This window comes from Molothrus aeneus, chromosome 29 (assembly GCF_037042795.1).
Source record: "Molothrus aeneus isolate 106 chromosome 29, BPBGC_Maene_1.0, whole genome shotgun sequence".
NCBI lineage: Eukaryota > Metazoa > Chordata > Aves > Passeriformes > Icteridae > Molothrus > Molothrus aeneus.
In genome coordinates, this window is record NC_089674.1 from 3,406,543 (window position 1) to 3,432,991 (window position 26,449).

Genomic DNA, 26,449 nt, shown 5'->3' on the forward strand with positions numbered 1-26,449 from the left:
ATGCTCGCCTGGAAATTAATAACAATTCTCTGCTCTCACCAGCTGCCGGTAATTGGCTCCCCCTCCGCCGGGAGAGGGGGAAATTCCGAAATTCTGCCACTTCCCGGCTCCAAGGAGATCCCGGGAAAGGCGACTCCGGCTCCGGGATGGGTACAGCTGGGCACAGGGATGGGTACAGGGGGAGCAGGGATGGGCACAAAGGGAGCAGGGATGGGCACAGAGGGCACTGGGATGGGCACAGGGATGGGCACAGGGGGAGCAGGGATGGGCAAAAAGGGAGCAGGGATGGGCACAGGGGGAGCAGGGATGGGCAAAAAGGGAGCAGGGATGGGCACAGAGGGAGCAGGGATGGGCACAGGGATGGGCGCAGCTGGGCACAGGGATGGGCACAGAGGGCACTGGGATGGGAACAGAGGGAGCAGGGATGGGCACAGGGATGGGCACAGCTGGGCACAGGGATGGGCACAGAGGGCACTGGGATGGGCACAGCCGGGCATAACGATGCCCTTGGGGCACACAGAGAGCAGGGATGGGCACAGCAATGCCCTCGGGGCACAGAGGGCACTGGGATGGGCACAGAGGGAGCAGGGATGGGCACAGCCGGGCACAGCGATGCCCTCGGGGCACGGCGGGAGCGGATCCATCCTGGAGCACACCCGGGTGGGAAGTGCAGCAGCCCTGGAATGCTTTGTGGGGGAGGAGATGTTAAATCCCAGCTCCTTCCATGGTCCCAGATTATCCCAACCACGGCACTTCCAGGCACAGAGCAGCCACAGCTCCCCTGGGAATTCTCTGGGAATTCTCCCAGGCAGGAATTCCTTCCCAAAATCCCATCTAAGCCTCTGGCAGTGGGAAGCCATTCCCTGTGTCCAGCAAACCCTGGTGTCCAGGGCTGCTCCTGCAGCACCCACAGAGGGGTGGGAAAACAAAATCCTGGGATGGTTTGGGATGGGAGGATCAGCCAGATCCACCCCTGACCCCTCCCACTATCCCAGATTATCCCAGCCTGGCCTTGGACACTTCCAGGGATCCAGGGGCAGCCACAGCTGCTCTGGGAATTCCAGCCCAGCCAGGAATTCCTTCCCAAAGTCCCATCCATCCCTGCCCTCTGGCAGTGGGAGCCATTCCCTGTGTCCTGCCCCTCCTGCCCAGCAAATCCTGGCATCCAGGGCTGCTCCTGCAGCACCCACAGAGGGATGGGAAAACAAAATCCTGGAATGGTTTGGCTTGGGAAGATCAGCCAGATCCAACTCTGACCCCTCCCACCATTCCAGATTATCCCAATCTGGCCTTGGACACTTCCAGGGCAGCCACAGCTCCTCTGGGAATTCCAGCCCAGCCAGGAATTCCTTCCCAAAATCCCATCTCCCTGTGCCCTCTGGCAGTGGGAAGCCATTCCCTGTGTCCAGCGAATCCTGGCATCCAGAGCTGCTCCTGCAGCACCCACAGAGGGATGGGAAAACAAAACCCTGCGATGATTTAGGATGGAAGAAGCTGAAATCGCACCCAGTGCCAGCCCTGCCTGGCAGGGTCACCTCCACTGTCCCAGGGGCTCCAGCCTGGCCTGGGACAAAAGCCTGGGATGGTTTGGGATGGGAGGAGCAGCCAGATCCACCTCTGACCCCTCCCACTATCCCAACCTGGCTGTGGACACCTCCCGGGACAGAGGGATCGGACAACAAAACCCTGGGATGATTTAGGATGGAAGGAGCTGAAATCGCACCCAGTGCCAGCCCTGCCTGGCAGGGTCACCTCCACGGTCCCAGGGGCTCCAGCCTGGCCTGGGACACCTCTCTGGGCCCCTCCACGCTGCAGAATTGCCAAGGGTGGGATTGCGAATTCTGTCTCTGCAGCCTCAGCCTGGCCAGGTGGGTGTTGGGATATTTTTATTTCCTGACAAAATCCGCCTGCAGAGCAGCTCTGGGAAGCACATGGAGCATTATTTTGGTCCAAACACGGCGGATTGAGGCAAAGGAACACATGAAACATTCACTTCCATGGAGACCTGGGAGAGGGGAAGGCTTGGAAAAATCCCAGGATTCCAGGCAGGCTTTTAAAGAGTCGGGAATTCGGGATATGGATCCATCCTCTCCTCATCATTAGGGTCTGGATGATCCTGTTAATGGGTTTCCCATTATTAATTAATGAATGGGGCGTTGGATCCAAAGAGCTCCAGTGTTTTTCCAGGCTCCAGGCAGGGAGTTGTAGCTTCCATCAAATATTCCCTGCTGGAATTTGACACGGAGGGATTTGGGGACCCATGAACCCCCAGCCCAGCGAGGCTGCAGAAATCCACACAAAACACGGATCTGGCAGCAAAATCCCATAAAACCATTGATTCCCTGGACCAAAACCAGCTGGAAATGGCCTTTCCAGAAGCTTTTCCACACCCTTGGAATGAGCCCTTCGTGTCCTCAGCAGTAAATCCGGCTCCGCCCTTGATCCAGGTTTTCCATTTTCCTCTCCCATCCCATGGGATCTCACACTGGGGTCTCATCTGTGCCCCCCTGCGCCCCCCAATCTCACAGATCCCCCCCAAATTCCCCCTCCATCCCTGCATCCCCCGGCAGGGAGTTTGGTGCTGTGGGATTTGGGATCTGCCCCTTGCAGCAGCAGCAGCTGTGGAGGGGTTTTATCCCCCAAAAAAGCCATAATTATAAATATTGTCAGGTACTCATATGGGTGGGAAGGAGAGGGAAGACAGAGGCTGGGATTAATCTGGGAATTTGGTTCCAGAATGAGCAGGGGTTGGGATGTCCCAGGCTGGGATCAGCTGGGATCAGAGTGGGAATTTGGTCCCAGAACAAGCAGGGATCAGGGATTCTCCAGGATGGGATTAATCTGGGAATTGCTTCCGGAATAAGCAAGGATCTCCAGGCTGGGATCAGGCTGGGAATTTGGTCCCAGAACAAGCAGGGATCAGGGATGTTCCAGGCTGAGATGGGGCTGGGATTTATCTGGAAATTGCTCCCAGAACGAGCAGGGATCAGGGATGTTCCAGGATGGGAATTTGGTCCCAGAACAAGCAGGGATCAGGGATATTCCAGGCTGGGATTAATCTGGGAATTTGGTTCCAGAATGAGCAGGGATCAGAAATGTTCCAGGCTGGGATCAAACTGGGATCAGGCTGGGAATTTGCTCCCAGAACAAGCAGAGATCAGGGATTCTCCAGGCTGGGATCAGACTGGAAATTTAGTTCCAAAACAAGCAGGAATCAGGGATTCTCCAGGCTGAGATTAATCTGGAAATTGTTCCCAGAATGAGCAGGGATCAGGGATTCTTCAGGCTGGGATCAGACTGGGAATTTGGTCCCAGAACAAGCAGGGGTAAGGGACTCTGCAGGCTGGGATTAATGTGGGAATTACTCCCAGAATGAGCAGGGATCAAGGATTCTCCAGGCTGGGATCAGACTGGGAATTTGGTCCCAGAACAAGCAAGGATCAGGGATGTTCCAGGCTGGAATAATCCTGAGAATTCACTCCTAGAAGGAGCAGGGGTTGAGGATGCTCCGGGCTGGAACCACCCTGGGAATTCCCTCCCAGCACGGGCAGGGTCAGGGGTGCCCCGGCCTGGCCGAGGTGCCCGGGATCAATGCCCAGCCCGTCCCCCCGGCCGGGATCGATGCCCAGCCCGTCCCCCCGGCCGGGATCGATGCCCAGCCCGTCCCCCCGGCCGGGATCGATGCCCAGCCTGGCCCCCCGGCCGCTCCGTGGGCAGCAGAGGCCGCGGGATCAATGTGGGGTGAAGGAATTACGGCCGCGGACACGCGGCTTTACAGCTGCCTTCCCAGCTGTAGGATATGGTAGTGATAATTCATGCTAATAATGTATAAAATATTGTAAAATCCAAACCGTGTCTTTTGACTACCCTGGAGCTGCTGTCTTGTTCAGATTCAACAAGTTCCCGGACATAAACATCGATGCTTTAACGTAAGAATGGAAGCTTCCAGGGCGATGATCGTCGGTTTCCCGAGTTGATCTCAAGTTGTCGGGAGCCACCCAAGAGTGAATATCGAATATCGCCCTGCCGATTGCATCTATCGAGAAAACCAACGGCGCCATCCTGATACACGTGAATCCACGGCTTCTCGGACAAGAACACACCTGGACGAGGCTTTTGTCCACCTCTGCGCATGGAAAGAAACAGCGATGCATGTGAAGAAAATTCGGTCATCTTCGCCTCGGGCAGAATAAACTGTATAAAACCTCGCTAAGCCGCCAGTGTGAACCGAGGGGGAGACTCTGACACTCGGGAGGTCCAATCCGAGTTCACCCGGCGCCGATCCCGGGCTCGACGCTGACTCTTTGGCTGTGGTGGTTTCGAAGACCGAACTTCGGTCTCGCGGACAAATTAATAAATCTTTGTGTAGTATATGGTCGAGATAATTCATGCTAATAATGTATAAAATGTTGTAAGATCCAAACTGTGTCTTTTGAGCACCCTGGCCGGGAGCAGCTTCTTATTCATACACATCTAGCTCCCAGACTTCGCTGAGATAACATTGGGGTTTTCTAACGTAAGAATAGAATTACATCTACCACGATGATCGATGGGCGCCACCCTGATGGATGTGAATGCTGACTTCCCCCAAGACACCTGGACTGGATCTTTGTCTACCTCTGCACATGTAAAGCCAAGGTTATGCATGTGAAGAGACACAAAGAAAATTCGGTCATCTTTGCCTCGGGCAGAATAAGCTGTACAAAACCTCTCTGCGCGGAGCCACGAGCTTGAACTGGGGTGACTGACGCTCAAGGGGTCCGATCCGTGTTCACCCGGCGCCGATCCCGGGCTCGACGCTGACTCTTTGGCTGTGGTGGTTTCGAAGACCGAACTTCGGTCTCGCAGACAAATTAATAAATCTTTGTGTAGTATATGGTCGAGATAATTCATGCTAATAATGTATAAAATGTTGTAAGATCCAAACTGTGTCTTTTGACCACCCTGGCCGGGAGCAGCTTCTTATTCATACACATCTAGCTCCCAGACTTCGCTGAGATAACATTGGGGTTTTCTAACGTAAGAGTAGAATTACATCTACGGCAATGATCGGATGATCGACGGCAATGATCAATGGAGCCACCCTGATGGATGTGAATGCTGCATCGAGACACCTGGGCTGGATCTTTGTCTACCTCTGCACATGTAAAGCCAAGGTTATGCATGTGAAGAGACACAAAGAAAATTCGGTCATCTTTGCCTCGGGCAGAATAAACTGTACAAAACCTCTCTGTGCGGAGCCGCGAGCGTGAACTGGGGCGACTTTGACACTCGGGAGGTCAGATCTGAGTTCACCCGGCGCCGATCCCGGGCTCGACGCTGACTCTTTGGCTGTGGTGGTTTCGAAGACCGAACTTCGGTCTTGCAGACAAATTAATAAATCTTTGCTAAATTTGTGATAATTTTGGCTCCCGATTGATCATTTATTACACCAACAAAGCCGGGCTTCCTGTGGGAACCCAGGACATCCCTCTGGCTGTCCTGGACTGCCAAGACCCCTGCCAGGGGGCTCAGAAGCCCTGGCACAGAGCTCAAAATGCCCGTGTGGGTTTGATTATGACCCATGGAGCAAATTACCAACCTTAGATGAAGATCAGCAAGCCACAACAGTTTAGGTAGAATAATGGTGAAGTTATCATGGGGTGGAAAAGTAGATTTTAGGGGTTTTGGTATGGGGGTTCAGGGGGCAAGATGGAGGGATCTGGGTGTGTTCAGCCTTTCTCCTTCTTCTTCTTGGCCTCCATCTCCTGCTGTGATGTGGCACAAGTTGGGAATGGCAAATATCAATAATGGCCAGAGCAACAAGCTCCAGTGGTGTTGGAATTCAGGACATCCCTCTGGCTGTCCTGGACTGCCAAGACCCCTGCCAAGGGGCTCAGAAGCCCTGGCACAGAGCCCAAAACACCTGTGGGTTTTATTATGACCCCTGGAGCCAGTTGCCAGCTTTGTATGAGGACCTGAAAGCCACAGAAGTTTGAATAGTTATAATAATAAAATTATCACAGGGTGAAAATGTAGATTTTAGGATTTTTGGTATGGGGCTTCAGGGGACAAGATGGAGGAACTTGGGCGTGTCCAGCCTTTCTCCTTCTCCTTCTTCTTCTTCTTCTTCTTCTTCTTCTTCTTCTTCTTCTTCTTCTTCTTCTTCTTCTTCTTCTTCTCCATCTTGTGCTGTGATGTTGGCACTTACAGATTGGTTTAGAGTAGAAGCTCACTGTCTAACATAGGTGATAGGTATTGGGAAGTAATTGTAAACATTGTACACGTAGTTTTTAGTATAAAGACATAACCCTGCCCTGGGGGCAGGCAGAGTGCCTGGATTGTCTTGCTGAGCTGACCTCGGCAAGGCAGGAGAAAATTTTTTATAGATAAGACACAATAAACAACCTTGAGACCGAGAAATGAAGAGCTCTGACTCCTTCTTCAAGCGCTGGGCTGGGAAAAGAGACTTTCTAACGTTTCTCAGGGTCACTGTGACCAGCTAAAGATCCCGACAGCTTCCTTCCCAACAAAGCCCGGCTTCCTTCCCAACAAAGCCCGGCTTCCATCCCAACAGAGCTCGGCTTCCTTCCCAAGAGAGCTCGGCTTCCTTCCCAACAGAGCCCGGCTTCCTTCCCAACAGAACCCGGCTTCCTTCCCAACAAAGCCCGGCTTCCATCCCAACAAAGCCCGGCTTCCTTCCCAACAGAGCCCGACTTTGTGCACTCCCAATTGTGATTGCCAATTACTTCTGCAGCAGCCCAGGGAAGGGCTCAGCTCCCTCAGGACAGCCATCAACCCGGTTTTTCCCGGTTCTGGATCACTGGAATTCCCAGGAATGACCAACCTGGGAATCCTCAAGCTGCCAAGAGGGCAAGGACGAGCAGGATGGATGGATTTGGGAGTTTTCCCTCCCCTCTGCCACCTGCACCTTCTCCTCACTCCCACTGCTGCCACATCCCGAGGAGCTCCAGAGCTCCAGGAAGGAGACAGGCAGAGACAATCCCAACCTTCCCAATTAAACAATTTCTGCTGAATGAAGGGCCCTGTTCCTGCCGGCTCCGGGAACGGCATTTCCATCAATCCCGGCCTGATGAGCTCCTTGTCACTTAGCACCTCTAATGCTCGCCCCTAATGGCATCAGGGGCTCCTTGGCACGGCCCTAATGCAGTTTCCAGCTCCTGCTGGCGCCTGGGATTCGGCCGGAGGGGGAGAGCGAGCGCATCCCTAATCCGAGCAGACACTAATGGGAAAATGAGCTGTGAGGAGCTGCAGGAAAAACGGGAGCGGCATCTCCAGGCCGTGGGGAGAGTCCCCATCCCGCTTTGCAGCAGGTTTGTTCCCTGTTTTCCCCATCCTGGAGATTCCTGCTCCCTTCTTTCCATGCCCTGACCATCTGAGCCTTTTCCAGAGCAGTTTCCCCCGGGATCATCCTGGTTTTCTCCACCCCTGCTCTGTTCCCAATCCCAATTTCCCATCCTCTCCATCCTGGGGATCCCCACTTCCCTCTTTCCATAGTCAGATCATCCAAGCCCTGCCATCCCAGCTTTCCCTTGGGACCATCCCGGTTTTCTCCACCCCTGCTCTGTTCCCAATCCAAATTTCCCATTTTCTCCATCCTGGAGATCCCCACTTCCATATTTCCATTTTTTGACCATCTAAACCTTTTCCAGAGCAGCTTCCTTTGGGATCATCCTGGTTTTCCCCATTCCTGATCTGTTCCCAATCCCAATTTCCCATCTTCCCCATCCTGGAGATCCCTGCATCCTTTTTTCCATGCCCTGACCATCTGAGCCTTTTCCAGAGCAGTTTCTTTTAGGATCAAGCTGTTTTCCTCCACCCCTGCTACTGTTCCCAATCCAGATTTCCCTTCCTCTCTATCCTGGGATCCTCACACCCCTTTTTCCATTATCTGACCATCCAAACCTTGCCAGCCCAGCTTTCACCTGGGATCATCCCAGTTTTCTCCCCAGGAATTTTTACTTTTCCAGGGGTTTTTACTTGCCCGGGAGTTTTTACCTCTCCAGGAATTTTTACCTTTCCAGGAACTTTTACCTTCCCAGGAACTTTTACCTTCCCAGGAATTTTTACTTTTTAGGGGTTTTTACTTGCCCAGGAGTTTTTATCTTTCCAGGAGTTTTTATCTTTCCAGGAGTTTTTACCTTTCCAAAAGGATTTTACCTTTCCAAGGGTTTTTACCTTTCCAGAAAGGTTTTTACTTTTCCAGGGGTTTTTACCTTCCCAGGGCTGCATTCCTGATCCATTCCCCATCCCAGACATGTCCTTATCCCACTTTCCTTGCTCTGCTCACACCATTTCCCTTGGGATCATCCCATTTTCTGCATCCCCCTCTCTGCTCCCAGCCCCAACTTTCCAATCCCAGAGATCCCCAGGCCCCTTTTTCCCCGCTCTGCCCCTCCAGGCCTCCCCAGTTTTCCCTTGGGATGCAGCTCTGCCTCTCCTCCACCCCTGGGAAGAGGCTCAGGAGCCCCTCAGAGCTCGGAACAAATCCATGTTTTGATTATCCCTGCTCCTAAATGATCCATAATCAGCATAATTCCATCAGGACAATAACTCCCAAATCAGATTAAATCTCTCCATTTGTCTGGAGCTTTGGGCTTTAAGCTCTTCCCTCCCCCTTTTTCCATTGATTTTTTTTCTCCCCAGCCCAGCCCCTGGCTGAGCCTTTCCAGGGGTTTTTCCAGTTGGAATTCTCCAGGCCAGGCACCCTTTTCCACTCTAAACCCCACCCAGGTAGGGGATGCAATTCCTGCACCAAAATTCCCAAAATTTCCCCCAATCCCTGCTAAAACTTGATTGGTGCCATTCCAACCAATCCCTGGCTGCCCTCTGCAAATCCCAGAGGAAGGGGAAGTTTGGGAATTGTATCCATGTTTGTACAGCTCCATTCCCAGCCACCCCTCATTCCCAGGACTGGGAATTTCACTCCAGGAAATCTTTCCATGTTTTTACACCTCCATTTCTGCATTCCTTGGCTTCCCACAGGACTGGGAATTTGGGAAGTGTTTCCTCATTTTTACAGCTCCATTCCCAGCAATCCCTCATTCCCTGGGTTCCCAAAAGATTGGGAAATTAACTCCAGGATTGGGAATTTTGGGAAGTGTTTCCTTGTTTTTACAGCCCCATTCCCAGAGATCCCTCATTCCCTGGCTTCCCATAGGATTGGGAATTTGACCCCAGGAAATCTTTCCATGTTTTACAGCTCCATTCCCACGTTCCTTGTCTTTCCACAGGATTGGGAATTTGGGAGATGTTTCCGCATTTTTACAGCTCCATTCCCAGTGATTCCTCATTCCCTGGCTTCTCATGGGATTGGGAATTTTGGGAAGTGTTTCCTTGTTTTTACAGCTCTATTCCCAGCCATCCCTCATTCCCCGGCTTCCCATAGCATTGGGAATTTGACTCCAGGAAATTCTTCCTTGTTTTTACAGCTCCATTCCCACATTCCTTGGCTTCATGTGGGATTGGGAATTTGGGAAGTGTTTCCTCATTTTTACAGCCCCATTCCCAGCGATCCCTCATTCCCTGGGTTCCCAAAAGATTGGGAAATTAACTCCAGGATTGGGAATTTTGGGAAATGTTTCCTTCTTTTTACAGCTCCATTCCCAGCCATCCTTCATTCCCCGGCTTCCCATAGGATTGGGAATTTGACCCCAGGAAATCTTTCCATGTTTTTACACCTCCATTTCTGCATTCCTTGGCTTCCCACAGGACTGGGAATTTGGGAAGTGTTTCCTCATTTTTACAGCTCCATTCCCAGCAATCCCTCATTCCCTGGGTTCCCAAAAGATTGGGAAATTAACTCCAGGATTGGGAATTTTGGGAAGTGTTTCCTTGTTTTTACAGCCCCATTCCCAGACATCCCACATTCTCTGGTTTCCCATAGAATTGGGAATTTGACTCCAGGAAATTGTTCCTTGTTTTTACAGCTCCATTCCCACATTCCTTGTCTTTCCACAGGATTGGGAATTTGGGAAGTGTTTCCTCATTTTTACAGCTCCATTCCCAGCCATCCCTCATTCCCTGGCTTCCCTCAGGATTGGGAAGCAAAGCGTGGGCAGAGTTTCCATTCCTTTGGTTAAGGAAGGAAAACTGGAAGGAGCAGGGAGGGCTGTGTTAACAACGATTAATAATGAATAAGCCGCTAATGAGCGTTAATTAATTAATAATAACATGTGCTCCAGCAATCGATTCCCGATGAACGGCCCCGAGCTGCCAGGAGTCCCCAGCTCCAGACAGGGAATTCTCCTGGATTTCCCCAGCTCTGGGGATGGGAGCCAGCTTGAAAAATGGGGATCATCCCATTTTTCCAGCTCAGGAATTCTGGATTTCCCTGGCTCTGGAGCCCGGGCACAGACAGGGATGATCCCATTTTTCCAGCCTGGGAATTCTCCTGGATTTCCCCAGCTCTGGGGATGGGAACCAGCCAGGCATGGATGGGGATTATCCCATTTTTCCAGCTCAGGAATTCTGGACTTCCCTGGCTCTGGAGCCCAGTCATGGACAGGGATGATCCCATTTTTCCAGATTGGGATTTTCTGGATCTCCCCAGCTCTGCAGATGGGAACCAGCCAGGCATGGACGGGGATGATCTCATTTTTCCAGCTTGGGATTTTCTGGATTTCCCTGGCTCTGGAACCCAGGCATGGACAGGGATGATCCCATTTTTCCAGATTGGGATTTTCTGGATTTCCCAGCTCTGCAGATGAGAACCAGCTGATCACGGACAGGGATGATCCCATTTTTCCATAGGAATGGGGCTGGGAAAGGATGGGAAGCATCTCCCACCCATCAGTGCTTCCTAAACCCTTCCAGCTCTGCCTCGCTCCATGATTTTCCTGAATCCGACATGGAAAATCCTGCTGGAGACTTTTCCCTTTGTTTTGGACCACTTGTAGGTGTTTTTTCCCTGTGTGATCCCACCTGGAGCAGGATCCCACCTGGAGCAGGATCCCACCTGTGCACCCCATTGCCCCCAGCCCCAGCCGGGGTGCAGCGATGGAGCCGGAGCTTTAATCAGCATCTCTTATCAAAACCCCTTAATTTGGCTCATTAATTGGATTCTCAGGATCCAGGAAATGAACTGCAGTACCTGAGCCTCGCCTTTGATTGGGAGAGGTTATAAATAATTCATGGAATGGCCGTGCTTTCCATGGAAAACCTGAGGAACCGGGATCCTGAGGTGGCTCCGGGGTGGGGATGGGGTTGGGGGGGTCCCGGGGGGTCCTGGGCACTGAGGGATCCAGGGAAATCCCATGGGAATTGGGGTGGGGCTGCTTGAGGGGCGGGATGTCCCCCAGGAAAGGCTGGGAAGAGGAGGAGGAGGAAGATGAGGGAAAGGGAAAGGGAAAGGGAAAGGGAAAGGGAAAGGGAAAGGGAAAGGGAAAGGGAAAGGGAAAGGGAAAGGGAAAGGGAAAGGGAAAGGGAAAGGGAAAGGGGAGGGGAGGGGAGGGGAGGGGAGGGGAGGGGAGGGGAGGGGAGGGGAGGGGAGGGGAGGGGAGGGGAGGGGAGGGGAGGGGAGGGGAGGGGAGGGGAGGGGAGGGGAGGGGAGGGGAGGGGAGGGGAGGGGAAGGGAAGGGAAGGGAAGGGAAGGGAAGGGAAGGGAAGGGAAGGGAAGGGAAGGGAAGGGAAGGGAAGGGAAGGGAAGGGAAGGGAAGGGAAGGGAAGGGAAGGGAAGGGAAGGGAAGGGAAGGGAAGGGAAGGGAAGGAAAGGAAAGGAAAGGAAAGGAAAGGAAAGGAAAGGAAAGGAAAGGAAAGGAAAGGAAAGGAAAGGAAAGGAAAGGAAAGGAAAGGAAAGGAAAGGAAAGGAAAGGAAAGGAAAGGAAAGGAAAGGAAAGGAAAGGAAAGGAAAGGAAAGGAAAGGAAAGGAAAGGAAAGGAAAGGAAAGGAAAGGAAAGGAAAGGAAAGGAAAGGAAAGGAAAGGAAAGGAAAGGAAAGGAAAGGAAAGGAAAGGAAAGGAAAGGAAAGGAAAGGAAAGGAAAGGAAAGGAAAGGAAAGGAAAGGAAAGGAAAGGAAAGGAAAAAGGGAAAGGAAAGAGAGAAAGGAAAATGACCCCATGGCTGTGTACTGGTTTGCACTGGGAGGACTGGAGCCAGCTGTGAAAATGTCCATGTAAATAAAGCCCAGTTTTCCATCTGGAATTCAGAGGGACTGGAAATGGCGTTAATAAAGAGAATTGCAACCAAAAGTGAGGCTGAAACAGATGGAATTTGTGGGTTTGCCGAGCAAGGGGGAGAGGAACCTCTGGGAGGGGAAGGACCCGGCGCTGCCATGGCACTGGAACATACTGGGAGCACTGGGAGCTGTGGGGCACGGGAGGGCTCAGGAGTGGGATCTGCATCCCTGGGAATGAGCACTGCCCATCCCATGGGGTGGGATCTGCATGCCTGGGGGATTCGGGATGTCCATCCCTGGAGATTTGGAATGTCCATCCCAGGGGACTCGGGATGCCCATCCCTGTAGGATTCGGGATGTCCATCCTGAGGGATTTGGGATATCCACCCCTGGGGGTTTCGGAATGTCCATCCCTGGAAGGTTTGGGATGTCCATCCTGGAGATTTGGGATGTCCATCCCTGGAAGGTCTGGGATGTCCATCCTTGGGGAAGTGCACCCAGCTGAGCACCCCAGGCCATTCCCGCTCCGGCCGCCCCTGGAAGTGCATCCCGGGGGGATGAGTGGGGCCTGGAGCTGCGGCCGCGGGGCCGCGGGGCCCCGGCTGCCCGAGCACCGCTGCTCCGGTGGGCTCGCACTGCCCTCCAGTGGGCACAGCCGGCGCTTCCAGGTGTCCCCTGCCACCCCTGGTGTCCCCTGCCACCCTCCTGGTGTCCCCTGGCACCTCCCGGGTGTCCCCTGTCAGCCCAGGCTGTGCCCCCTCCCCAGCCCGGGGTGCTCCAAGCTGGGGGGGTCTCAGCTCTGCCAGGGGTGGGGTAAAGTCCGGCTGGGGGATTTGGGGCGTCCCCTCCTCCTCTCCCCCACCGCCGCTCACTGCAGGTTCCTCTTCTTGGCCACCCTGAGGGCCACGTTGTCATAGTCACTGTCCCCGAGCCACTCCTTGCCCTGCAGCAGGAAGGGCCTCTTGGGGACGGCGTAGTCGTCGCGCTGGGCGTTGTAGGGACAGCCGAGCCCGGGGGGCTCCTCGGGGGCCGCCTGCAGCCTCCAGGCCTCCCCCTTCACCTCCTCGGGCTCGTCGTACAGCGAGAGCCCCGAGAGCCCCTCGGGCTCGTCATAGATGTGCTCGGGTTTGGGGGCCGTGGGGCGGCCGGGGGGCTGCTGACCCCCCCCTGCATCCCTGGGGACGCTGGGGGGCTCGGGGAGCCCCTCCTGGGCACAGCCCAGGCCGCCGAACTGGCGCGCCAGGAAGGCCTTGGCCATGGTGTCGAAGGGGACGGCGTACTCGGACTCCACCCTGGCCCCGTCCGGCCGCCGGCCCTTGTCGGGCGGGCGCAGCGAATCGTGCGGCTCCGCGTAGGGACAATCCCCACCCCGCGACGGCTGCGACGGCCCCGAGCCCTCCCCAGCCCCGGGGGGCACCACCAACCTGCCCTTGGCCCCTTTCCCCTCCCCTTTGGGCACCTTGGCCTCCCCGGGGGGACACTTGGGCTCCTCGTGGCCCTGTGCCCAGCTGGGCGTCCTGGCGTGGTCCAGCAGCCGCGGGGCTTCATCCACGGGACCCCCCCGGCCCTTCTGGACCTCGATGGCCGCCTCGATGGCCTGGAAGATCTCGTTGCCCTGCCTGGTGTCGAACTCGAAGTTGCCCTCTCCGGACGCGCAGCGCCGGCCGGCCTCGAAGGAGAAGGTGACCTGTGGAGGGCGTGAGGCAAAGTGGAAATCTCCCAGGGTAGAAATCCATTTTGGTTTGGGTGAAATGTACATCTTTGAGTTGAGTCTCTGGTTGGAAAACATGGCTATTTAGCCTGACTGCAGAACCTAGGCTTAGAGTAACTGCTTCAGGGAAGGGCAGAGATAAGGGGCGGAGACAAAAAGTGATAAAGAGAGACAGAGACTGCTGTGAGAGCAAGTCAACCTGACCTAGGAATTCTTTCTGATAAAGAAGAACTAGCACGAAATTCGTAAAAATGAATATGTATGAACCTATTGTGACATTGTGTGCATATGTATTTGAGAGGGGGATAAAAAGGGACCTGAAGTTCCCAGAGGCACGCATGTCATTTTAGGGGAACACTTCCCACAATAAACATACTGGCTTTACAACTGTCACAAAGTGGTGGAGTTTTGATTATTGTTGCAGTGGGATGTAATAGCCTGGTTCAGCTCTCCCAGTTCTTTTCCCAGGTGTGCCAATACCCTCTCCCTTCCCCTCCCCTTGCCTCCTGCTGAACGCTGTCCGTCACTCTCGGTGTGCCACCAAGGGCATCGTGTGATTGGCACAGTTCAAAAGATGCCTCTCAGCCCTAGGGGACATTGGGCATCCAGGTGTCATTTGTCCCCTGAGAGTCTCCCCCTCCCACCTGGTTGGTGAGACCCCTACCCCTTCCCTCCCCCTCTCCCCGGGCTTAAAAGACACAGCAACCACGGGGTTCAACTGTTCTGTTGGAGCTGTTGCTGCATTCAGGGCTCTGTGTTCCAGGAATAAAGCTCTGGATCAAAACCCTCCAGCAGGACCCATCTCCTTTTCCTTCACTTCTCCTAAAGCCTTTCCACCAGAGGTAAACCTGAGCTCCTGCTTGCCTGGACTTGTCCCAAGTGCCAGCCAAAGGTGTCTCTGAGGTGAAACCACCACAGCTGCCGCCCTTGGTCAAGCAGCAAGGGTCAGACGAGCCCAGGCACGTTCCACCCGGTAATATTGGGACTTATCCCAGTAGATTATCTCCACAAAACAGGCAGGGTCAGTCCCCACAGTGCCCAGGCCATGCCCAGCCCAGCCCTGGTGCCACACACTGACCTTGTCGCGGCCGAAGCGGCGCAGGAAGCGGTAGGGCCAGCTGGAGAGCAGCTCCTGGCTCTGAGGGTGCCACAGCTCCAGCGCCTCCTCGCCCGCCCGCAGGATGCAGCGGCCCCGGAGCCGGCAGCGCTGCGACGATGGCGTCACCCTCACTGTCACCTCAAACGCCTGCTCCAGGCCGGCTGGGGATGGACACGGCGTTGGACACGGGTCCCACACCACAGAGGGGCTGGAGTGACCCCCAGGCCAGAGCCCCGGACACAGCTGGTGCTGGACACATGTCCCACCCAGCAGAGTGACCCCCAAACTGGGACAGATAGGTCCAGGCCAGCTGGGGATGGACAGGGTGGACACTGGACATGTGTCCCACCCCAGAGAGGGGCTGTGAGTGACCCCCAAACATGGACAGACGGGTCCAGGCCAGCTGGGATGGCCAGGGTGGACACTGGACACATGTCCCACCCTGCAGAAGGGCCGTGGATGACCCCTCCAGCCAGGCCAGCAGTGTCCGGCTGATAAGGGCTGGCCAGGCTGACCACTGCTGATAGCACAGCCCAGCCGGCCCCACAAACAGGAAGAGGCTTTTGGGGGAGGAGATTTCCCCACCCCACACAGCCCCAGCCCTGCTCCCACCTTTGCCCCGCGAGCTGTACAGGGAATTTTCCTCCATGGAGAATTCGCCCTCCGTGCTCTCCTTGGCTGCTCCCGGCTCCTCACGGCTCCTCTGCCCCGGGGCAAGAGCGGCAGGTGAGGGATCCCATCCATCCCTGTGCATCCCATCCAACCCAGTGGATCCCATCCATCCCTGTGCATCCCATCCAACCCAGTGGATCCCATCCATCCCTGTGCATCCCATCCATCCCTGTGCATCCCATCCAACCCAGTGGATCCCATCCATCCCTGTGCATCCCATCCATCCCTGTGCATCCCATCTATCCCTGTGCATCCCATCCATCCCTGTGCATCCCATCCAACCCAGTGGATCCCATCCATCCCTGTGCATCCCATCCAACCCAGTGGATCCCATCCATCCCTGTGCATCCCATCCAACCCAGTGGATCCCATCCATCCCTGTGCATCCCATCCATCCCTATGCATCCCATCTATCCCTGTGCATCCCATCCATCCCTGTGCATCCCATCCAACCCAGTGGATCCCATCCATCCCTGTGCATCCCATCCATCCCTGTGCATCCCATCCATCCCTGTGCATCCCATCCATGATGGCAGATCCCATCCATCCCAGTGGATCCCTCCATCCTGGTGGATCCCCTCCATCCTGGCAGATCCCACCCACCCTGGTGGATCCTATCCATTCTATCAGATCCCATCCATCCCAGTGGATCCCATCCATCCCAGTGCATCCCACCCATCCCAGCAGATCCCATCCACCCCAGTGGATCCCATCCATCCTGGTGGATCCCATCCATCCTGGTGCATCCCTTCCATCCCAGCAGATCCCACTCACCCTAGTGCATCCCAGCCACCCTGGTGGATCCCACCCATACTGGCAGATTCCACCCACCCTGGTGAATCCCACCTACCCGCATGGATCCCATCCATCCCAGTGGATCCCCTCCACCCTGGCAGATCCCACCCATCCCAGCGTATCCCACCCATCCCAGCGGATCCCTTCCACCCCAGCAGATCCCGCCCACCCCAGTGTATCCCACCAAACTCAGTGGAACCCACCCACCCCAGTGGATCCCACCCACCCCAGCGGATCCCACCCACCCCGGTGGATCCCCCGTTCCCCAGCCGCTCTCAGACACGTACCGGGAACGCCAGCTCGCAGAGCCGCTGGATCCATTCGGCCGCCTCGGCGCCGTCGGCAGCCAGCAGGAACCGGCGCTCCGTGGTCTCCAGCAGGAAGGGGACGGTGTCCTTGGGGCAGGAGGCGTCGCCGCCCGCCTCGGCCACGTGCACGCAGTCGCTGAGCCGGACCAGGCGCCGGCCGCCCTCCGCCCTGCGCGGCCGCTCGGGGCCCTCCTGCAGCTCCAGGCGCGCCGTGGAGCGCGAGCTCTCCCGGTACAGCACGGCCCAGAACTTCTTCCACTTCTGCTGGGGGACAGCCGGGGTGTCTGCCTTCCCAAAGGGTTCTGCCTTCCCAAAGGGTTCTGCCTTCCATGGGGTTCTACCTTCCATGGGGTTCTACCTTCCCAAAAGGGTTCGACCTTCCCTGGGGTTTGACCTTCCATGGGGTTCTACCTTCCCTAAAGGGTTTGACCTTCCAGGGGGTTCTACCTTCCATGGAGTTCTGCCTTCCCAAGAGGGTTCTACCTCCCATGGGGTTCTGCCTTCCCAAAGGGTTCTGCCTTCCATGGGGTTCTGCCTTCCCAAAGGGTTCTGCCTTCCATGGGGTTCTACCTGCTATGGGGTTCTACCTTTTCTGGGGTTCTACCTTCCCAAAAGGGTTCGACCTTCCCTGGGGTTCTACCTCCCATGGGGTTCTGCCTTCCATGGGGTTCTACCTTCCATGGGGTTCTACCTTCCCAAAAGGGTTCGACCTTCCCTGGGGTTTGACCTTCCATGGGGTTCTACCTCCCATGGGGTTCTGCCTTCCCAAAAGGGCTGGACTTTCGCTGGGGTTCTACATTCCATGGGGTTTTTACCTTCCCAAAAGGGTTCTACCTCCCATGGGGTTCTACCTTTCCAAAAGTGTTTGACCTTCCCTGGGGTTCGACCTTCCATGGGGTTCTACCTTCTCAAAAGGGTGCAACCCTCCCTGGGGTATTTACTTTCCCAAAAGGGTTCAACCTTCCCAGAGGTTTTTACCTTCCCCAGAGGGTTTGACCTTCCATGGGGTTCTACTTTCCATGGGGTTTTTACCTTCCCAAAAGGGTTTAACCTTCCATGGGGTTCTACTTTCCATGGGGTTTTTACCTTCCCAAAAGGGTTCGACCTTCTGTGGGGTTCTACTTTCCATGGGGTTTGACCTTCCCTGGGGTTTTTACTTTCCCCAAAGTTTTTACTTTTCCCATCATTTTCACCTCTCCAGGAGTTTTTACCTTCCCAGGAGTTTTTGCCTTTCCAGGATTTTTTACCTCTCCAGGAATTTTTTACTTTCCCAGGGGTTTTTACCTCTCTAGGAATTTTTACCTTCACAAGAGTTTTATCCTTCCAAGATATTTTATCTTTCCAGGAGTTTTTACCTTTCCTGAAGGGTTTTACTTTTCCAGGGTTTTTTACCTTCCTGGGAGTTTTCACCTTTCCAAGAACTTTTACCTTCCCAGGAATTTTCACTTTTCCAGGGGTTTTCACTTTCCCAGGAGTTTTTACCTTTTCAGGAGTTTTTACCTTCCCAGGATTTTTACTTTTCCAGTAATTTTTACCTCCCCAGGAATTCTTACCTTTCCAGAAGGGTTTTACCTTTCCAGAAGGGTTTTACCTTCCCAGGAGTTTTTATCTCCTTGGGACCATGCTTAGCATCACCTAAGGCAGGACCAGGGTGCAAAACCCTGCAGGGTCTGACTGAAGATGGGGGTGACATAAATTGGGATTTAAATCCCTGGATAAATCCTTGACACTCAGCAAAGCCTTTCTAGCACCCCAGTCTCACCCACCCCACAAGCCTTGAACAACTTCCAGCTCCTTTTTCCTCCCATTTTCCCTAAAAAAACCCAAATTTTCATCTCTCAGGCTCTACCCCAAAAGCAGCAGCAGCAGTTCCGGGCTCAGGGAGCGCGGGTGGCCCCAGGGCAGAGGGGAAGTGGGGGCAGGGGAAGCAGCCCCAAAACCTCCCCGGCAGCTCTGGGTCCCACAGCTCCCTTTTCCTGGGATGGGGTTTTGGGATCCCCACCCTTCCTGTGGGGTGAATCCCCTGGGATTGGGCTCTGTGGGGAGGGAGAGGAGGGAGAGGGGCAGGAGAGGCCCCTCAGCTCCTTCCCTCAGCTCCTTCCCTCAGCTCCTTCCTCAGCTCCTTCCCCCTCGCAGCCATTGCCCAACCCCAGCCTTTATCGGCAGCGGAAGCCGCGCGGCTTTGGGGCCTGCAGCCATCACCTCCCCACTGTCCCCAAATGCAGCTTTGGGGCCGGCAACTGTCACTGTCCCCAAACCCGGCTTTGGGACCTGCAGCCGTCACTGTCCCCAAATGCAGCTTTGGGGCCTGCACCCATCACTGACCCCAAATGTGGCTTTGGGGCCTGCAGCCATCACCTCCCCACTGGAACTGTCCCCAAACTCAGCTTTGGGACCTGCAGCTGTCACTGTCCCCAAACCCGGCTTTGGGACCTGCAGCCGTCACTGTCCCCAAATGCAGCTTTGGGGCCTGCAGCTGTCACTGTCCCTAAATGAGGTTTTGGGGCCTGCAGCCGTCACTGTCCCCAAATGCAGCTTTGAGGCCTGCAGCCATCTCTGTCCCCAACGTGGCTTTGGGGTCTGCAGCCATCACTGTCCCTAAATGAGGTTTTGGGGCCTGCAGCTGTCATTGTTCCCAAACCCGGCTTTGGGGCCTGCAGCCGTCACTGTCCCCAACGTGGCTTTGGGGCCTGCAGCCATCACAGTCCCCAAATGTGGCTTTGGGGCCTGCAGCCATCACCTCCCCACTGGAACTGTCCCCAAACTCAGCTTTGGGACCTGCAGCTGTCACTGTCCCCAAACGTGGCTTTGGGGCCTGCAGCCGTCACTGTCCCCAAATGCAGCTTTGGGGTCTGCAGCCATCACTGTCCCTAAATGAGGTTTTGGGGCCTGCAGCCGTCACTGTCCCCAAATGCAGCTTTGGGGCCTGCAGCCATCACTGTCCCTAAATGAGGTTTTGGGGCCTGCAGCCGTCACTGTCCCTAAATGAGGCTTTGGTGGTCACATCTGTCACCCCTTAGCTCTGCAGAGCCTCTTTTGGGTGGTCTGCACAAAGTGTCCCCAGCAGCTCCTGTCCCCCCATGGTGGCTGAGGGACAGCTGAGCATCAACAGGTGGGGTCACCCCATTCCCAGGGGATTCATCCCATTCCTGTGGGATTCACTGATTCCCACAGGATTCACCCTACTCCCACGGGATTCACCCCATTGCTGTGGGATTCACCTGATTCCCACAGGATTCACCCCACTCCCATGGGATTCACCCCATTCCCAGGGGATTCACCCCATTCCTGTAGGATTCACCCCATTCCCAGGGGATTCACCCCATTCCTGTGGGATTCACTCCATTCCCAGGGGATTCACCCCATTCCCATGGCATTCACCCCATTCCCATGGGATCCCCGCCTCCAGGCCCCCGACCCCTCTGACCTTGCCGAAGGTTTGCTGCAGCTGCAGGTACAGCCAGCCCTGCTTCACCACCGCCTCCTCCATGGCCAGTGTCCGTGTGTCCGGCCTGTCCCGAGTGTCCCTGAGTGTCCCTGAGTGTCCCGAGTGTCCAGCCTGTCCTCAAGTGTCCGGCGTGTTCCAAGTGTCCTGAGTGTCCTCAAATGTCCAGTGTGTCCTGAGTGTCCCTGAGTATCTGGAATGTCCAGAGTGTGCTGAGGGTCCCGAAGTGTCTGGAGTGTCCCAAGTGTCCCCAAGTGTCCAGCGTGTCCCGAGTGTCCGGAGTGTCCGGCCTGTCTCGAGTATCTGCAGTGCCCACAGTGCCCTCAGTGTCCCAGGGGTCACAAGTGTCCCCGAGTGTCTGGTTTATCCAGAATGTCCAGAGCGCCTGGAGTGTCCCAAGTGTTCCCGAGTGTCCTCAGTGTCCCGGGGGTCCTGGGGGTCCTGGGGGCCGTGTCCCCACGGTGTCACCAGGGCGGGCTCTGCCCGTGCCGCGCTCAGCCCGGGCTCTGCTGCTTCCTGCGCTCGGCAACTTCCTGTGGGTCCCCACGGGGACACGGGGGTGGCGCTGGGGACACGGGGGAGTGGCACAGCACACACAGGGCTGTGACAGAAGGGACACGGGGGAGTGGCACAGCACACACATGGATGGGTGTGACACTGGGGACACGGGGGAGTGGCACAGCACACACATGGATGGGTGTGACACTGGGGACACGGTCGAGTCTAACCCAACCCTAACCCTAACCCTAACCCTAACCCTAACCCTAACCCTAACCCTAACCTACAGCCAGACAGGTGGGCAGGGCACTGTGGGTGTGCCACTGGGGACACATGGGTGTGGCACTGGGGGTGTGCCACTGTGGGTGTGGCACTGGGGACACATGGGTGAGGCACTGTGGGTGTGCCACTGTGGGTGTGGCACAGTGGGTGTGCCACTGGGGACACACGGGTGTGGCACTGCCCACAAGTGTACACATGGGTGTGGCAATGTGGGTGTGCCACTGTGGGTGTGGCACTGTGGGTGTGCCACTGGGGACACGCCCCTGTGCCACCCTGTGATGTTGACAGGCACTGGGAGCAGAGGTGGAGGACACCGGACACTGGGCAGGACACTGGGGGGACTGGTGGCACTGGTGGCACTGGTGGCACTGGTGGCACTGCTCATATCGGTGTCAGTGCACACAGTAATGATACTGGAGGCACCGATGGCACTGGGCGTGCTGGTGCCAGTGCTCACAGTGCTGTCCCCGCGCTGTCCCTGTGCTGTCCCCGTGGTGTCCCGGCTCTGCCCCGGATCTGTCCCCGCGCTGTCCCCGTGCTGTCCTCGTGGTGTCCCGGATCTGTCCCGGATCTGTCCCCGCGCTGTCCCCGCGCTGTCCCCGCGCTGCCCCGGCTCTGTCCCCGTGCTGTCCCCGTGCTGTCCCGGATCTGTCCCCGTGCTGTCCCCGCTGTCCCCGCTCTGTCCCGGGGTGCGCGGCCCCTTTAAGGCCGTGTCAACAAACCCGCCTCACGCCCCTCCCTCCTCCCCCGCCCCACGCCGACGTCGTGACGTCAGACGCAGCGCGCCGCGCGCGCACGAGGGGGCGTGGCCAGGCCGCTGTGGGCGTGTCCCGGCCCCGCGCGCAGGCCCCGCACGAACACGGGGGCGTGGTCTCACCGGGACGGGCGTGGTTTCCGTGTTATGGGCGTGTCCTATGGGCGCGCGCAGGCGCGGGATAGGCGGGGAGGGCGCGGAGTGGGCGTGTCCCTCCGTCGCGCGCAGGCGCGGGAGGGGCGGGGTCGCGGCGCGGCGCATGCGCGGTGCGGGCGGCGGCGCGGGGGGACGCGGTGGCGCCGGGCCCGGCGCAGGCGGGGGCGGAGGCGCGAGCGGAGCATGAATGGGGCAAGATGGCGGATCATGTGCAGGTGAGCTCCGGCCGCAGCGCGGGGCTCGCCCGAGCCCGCCCGCCGCCCTCCCGGCCCCCCCGCGCCGCCCCCCCGGCCCGCGCGGCCGAGCCCCGCACGGCCAGGCCCGGCCAGGCCCGGCGCGGCCCAGGCGCGCAGGCCGCGCTCCCCCCGTGTCCACCCGCGGGGCCCCGCGGTCTCTCCGAGGGTCCCCCCGGCCGCCGGCGGCTCCTCCCGGCCCCATCGCGTGCCCGCCGTGTCCCCGCGTCCCTGCCGGTGTCCCCCCGTAGGGTCCCCCCATCCCTCCGCTCGCTCCCCGCCGCCGCCCGGCGCTCCCGGTGCGGAGATCCCCGGGACGAGCTCGCTCGGATCCCGCTCCTCCCCTCGGGAGCACCGGCCGGGCCCCGCTGTCACCCCTGGCCGTGCCGCTGTCACCGGCGGCTCTGCGGATCCGTCCCTGCTCCGGGCTGGGCACTCGCGCCTTGCGGGGATCTCCGGCACTCCCGGCCCGGTTCCGTTCGTTTCCAGCCGGGGTTGGGTTCTTTGCCCGGCCCGGGTCGGGTCCGTTTCCAGCCGTGTTTGGGTTCCTTTGCCAGCGCTGTTTGGGGTCATTTCCCAGCCGGGTTTGGGATCCTTCCCCAGCCTGATTCTGTTCCTTTCCCAGCCAGCTTTGGAATCATTTCCCGGCCGGGTTCTGTTCCTTTCCGAGTCCAGTTTGGGTTCCTTTCCCAGCCCTGTTTGGGGTCATTTCCCGGCCCTGTTTGGGGTCATTTCCCGGCCCTGTTTGGGGTCATTTCCCGGCCGGGTTTGGGATCCTTTCCCAGCCCTGTTTGGGTTCCTTTCCTTGCCCGGTTCTTTTTCTTTCCTAGCCGGGTTTGGGGTCATTTCCCAGACAGGTTTGGGGTCATTTCCCTGCCGGGTTCTGTTCCTTTTCCAACCAGATTTGGGATCATTTCTCTGCCCTGTTTGGGTTCCTTTCCCAGCTCTGTTTGGGTTCCTTTCCCTGCCCGGTTCTATTCTTTTCCCAGCCAGATTTGGGGTCATTTCCCAGTGGGATTTGGGGTCATTCCCCAGTGGGATTTGGGGTCATTTCCCCCCCTGTGGTTGGGGGACGTGTCCCATCAGTGTCTCAGGGAAATCCCAGAGTGGAGACATTGGTGGGGCAGGAGCCAGGAGGGAAATCAGGGGTGAAAATGTTCCAGGTTGGAGTGGAGGGACAGAAACCCCGGGAAAGGGCCCTAAACCCCTGAGAAAGGGCCCTAAATCCCCAGGAAAGGGCCCTAAACCCCTGAGAAGGGGCCCTAAATCCCCAGGAAAGGGCCCTAAATCCCCAGGAAAGGGCCCAAAGCTCTCTGCAAGAGACCTAAATCCATCAGGAAGGGAACAAAACCCTCTGAGAGGGCTCAAAGCCCCAATGAAGGAACCCAAAACCCTTTGAAAGACTCTGGGAGTGACCCCAAACCCTCTGGGAGTGACCCAGACCCTCTCAAATTGAGCCCAAAACCTCTGAGAGTGACCCTAAACCTCTGAAAGGGACCCTAAACCCTCTGAGAGTGACCTCAGACCCTCTAAAATCGACCCCAAATCCCTTGAGATTGGTCCCAAACACCCTAAAATGGATCCCAACCCCCTGAGATTGACTCCAGACACCCTGAGATTGACCCCAACCCCCTGAAAATGACCCCAAACACCCTAAAATGGACCCCAACACCCTAAAATTGACCCCCAAATCTGCTGAGATTGACCCCAAACACCCTAAAATTGACCCCAACACTCTGAAATTGGTCCCAAACCCCCTGAAATTGGTCCCAACACCCTGAAAATGACCCCAAACACCCTAAAATTGACCCCAAAGCCCCTGAAAATGTCCCCAAACACCCTAAAATTGACCCCAAACACCCTAAAATTGACCCCCAAATCCACTGAGATTGACCCCAACCATCTTAAAATCAACCCCAAACCTCCTGAAAATGACCCCAAACCCCCTGAAAATGTCCCTAAACCCCCTGAAACTGATCCCAAACCCTCTAAAAGTGACCCCAAACACCCTAAAATTGACCCCAAATCTCCTGAGATTGACCCCAAACACCCTAAAATTGACCCCAACACCCTAAAATTGACCTCCAAATCCACTGAGATTGACCCCAAACATCTTAAAATCAACCCCAAACCTCCTGAAAATGACCCCAAACCTTCTAAAAATGACCCCAAACACCCTAAAATTGACCCCAAACCCTCTGAGATTGACCCCAAATATCTTAAAATCAACCCCAAACCCCTGAAAATGTCCCCAAACCCCCTGAAACTGATCCCAAACCCTCTAAAATGGACCCCAAACACCCTAAAAGTGACCCCAACCCCCTGAAAATGACCCCAAAACCCTAAAATTGACCTCCAAATCCCCTGAGATTGACCCAAACACCCTAAAATTGACCCCAAACCCTAAAATTGACCCCAAACCTCCTGAAAATGACCCCAAACCCCCTGAAAATGTCCCTAAACCCCCTGAAACTGATCCCAAACCCTCTAAAAGTGACCCCAAACACCCTAAAATTGATCCCAAACACCCCAAAATTGACCCCAAACCCCCTGAGATTGACCCCAAACCCTCTAAAAATGACCCCAAACACCCTAAAATTGACCTCCAGATCCCCTGAAAATGTCCCCAAACACCCCAAAATTGGTCCCAAACCCCTTGAAAATGACCCCAAACCCTCTAAAAATTAACCCCAAACACCCCAAAATTAACCCCAAACACCCTAAAATTGACCCCAAACCCCCTAAAATTGACCCCAAACCCCAGAGGCAGCAGATCCCAAAGCCAGGCAGAGCTGGGGGGGTTTTCCCTGCAGGATTTTTTTGGGATCAAGCAGAATTCCCAGGGGTTGTTTATGATCCCTGGAACTTTGGGAACGAATCAATCCCGAGCAGTTCATTAACTCAGCAGGGTTGGGAATTCTGGGAATTCTGATCCCAAAAAAAAAAAAAATTAAAAAAAAGAGGAATCGCTGCATTATTAACCAGGATTTTTATGGGGGAAATTGGGATTTTCCTCAGAATTCTGCCCCAAATCCGAGGTTTCCGTGGTAAATCTGGGATTGAGGGAATTGGGAGTTGGAAAAGTCGGAGCTGGAGGGGTTGGGAATGCTGAGCTCAGCAGGGTCAAAGTTTAACAGCAGAACTTTGGGAAGAGTTCCAGGCTGGAGAAGGGATTTGGGAGCAATTCCAGGAATTCCCGTGTGGAGCTTTGGGAGAGGTGGGAAAAGGGGTTGGGAGTGGGATTTGGGGAAAAAATCCTTTTGTTATCCCAGTTTATCCCAAGCTGGAATGTGTGGGAACTTCCAGGCAGGAATTCCTGCCCAAAATCCCATTAAATTTCCCCTTTTTCCAGGAATTCCATGGAATTCCTCCATCCCAAACCTTCTCAATTCCTCAATCCCAAATCCCTGGAATTCCATGGAATTCCTCCATCCCAAACCTTCTCAATTCCTCAATCCCAAATCCCTGGAATTCCATGGAATTCCTCCATCCCAAACTTTCTCCATCTCTCCTGGAGCCCCTTCAGGCTCTGGAATTTTCCCCTGGAATTTCCCTTTTCCAGCAGAACATTCCCAGCCTGGCTCCAGAGGGGATTTATGGAATATTCTTTGGAAATGTTGGGATTTTATTTTTTAGGAAAAAAAATGGCAGCAAAATTTGGGAAATTGGGAAAAATCCCATTGCTGCTTCTTGAGAAATTGGAATTCCCAAAAATTCTCTGAGGAAATTCTGGAATTCTGCTGGAACCCAAAAAGATTTTTTAGGGATTTGATTCACTGGGATAAAGCCTGGATTAATTTTTTATGGATTTTTCCCTGATCTGCTGGAGCCCAAAAAGATTTTTTAATGGATTTTAAATTTTTTAATGGATTTTAAATTTTTTAGTGGATTTTAAATTTTTTAATGGATTTTAAATGATGTGAAGAAGCCCCCAAAATTTTACTGGATTTTACCTGGAATAACAAAGCCCAAATCCAATTTTAAGGAATTTTTCCTGCTTTGGTGAACCCAAAAAGGTTTTTTATGGATTTTATGGAATTATGGAGCCCAAATCCAATTTTTCTGGATTTTTCCTGACCTGCTGAAGCCCAAAAAGGTTTTTTATGGATTTTACCTGGTCTGAAAAAGTCCCCAAATTTTTTCATGGATTTTACCTGGAATAACAAAGCCCAAATCCAATTTTAAGGAATTTTTCCTGGTTTGATGAATCCCAAATCCAAATTTTTCTGGATTTTTCCTGCTTTGGTGAAGCCCTAAAATAATTTTTATGGATTTTTCCTGGAATTATGAAGCTCAAATCAAATTTTAAGGAATTTTTCCTGGTTTTGTGCAGTCCAAATTCATTTTTAGGGATTTTTCCTGGTGTGAAGAAGCCCCCAAAA

The 26,449-nt window shown here is 55.2% G+C and overlaps 2 protein-coding genes across 3 annotated transcripts in view; one reads left to right on the forward strand and one right to left on the reverse strand.

Moving 5' to 3' along the window:
- Positions 1-12,982: 12,982 nt before the first annotated feature.
- DOK2 (docking protein 2) lies at positions 12,983-20,227 on the reverse strand. The gene is made up of 5 exons (XM_066567465.1): positions 20,127-20,227; positions 16,679-16,960; positions 15,537-15,627; positions 14,904-15,085; positions 12,983-13,801 (listed from the first exon to the last, which is right to left on the reverse strand). The coding sequence occupies exons 1-5, from the start codon at positions 20,187-20,189 to the stop codon at positions 12,983-12,985; spliced, it is 1,437 nt and encodes a 478-aa protein (XP_066423562.1). The 5' UTR covers positions 20,190-20,227.
- Positions 20,228-21,956: 1,729 nt separating this feature from the next.
- The window catches only part of XPO7 (exportin 7), a 57,102-nt gene continuing 52,609 nt past the window's right edge, over positions 21,957-26,449 (forward strand). For both annotated transcript variants that reach the window (XM_066567463.1, XM_066567464.1), the window contains exon 1: positions 21,957-22,049. In XM_066567463.1, the coding sequence (XP_066423560.1) occupies positions 22,032-22,049 (18 nt within the window). In that variant the 5' untranslated portion in view covers positions 21,957-22,031. The remainder of the gene's footprint in view (positions 22,050-26,449) is intronic.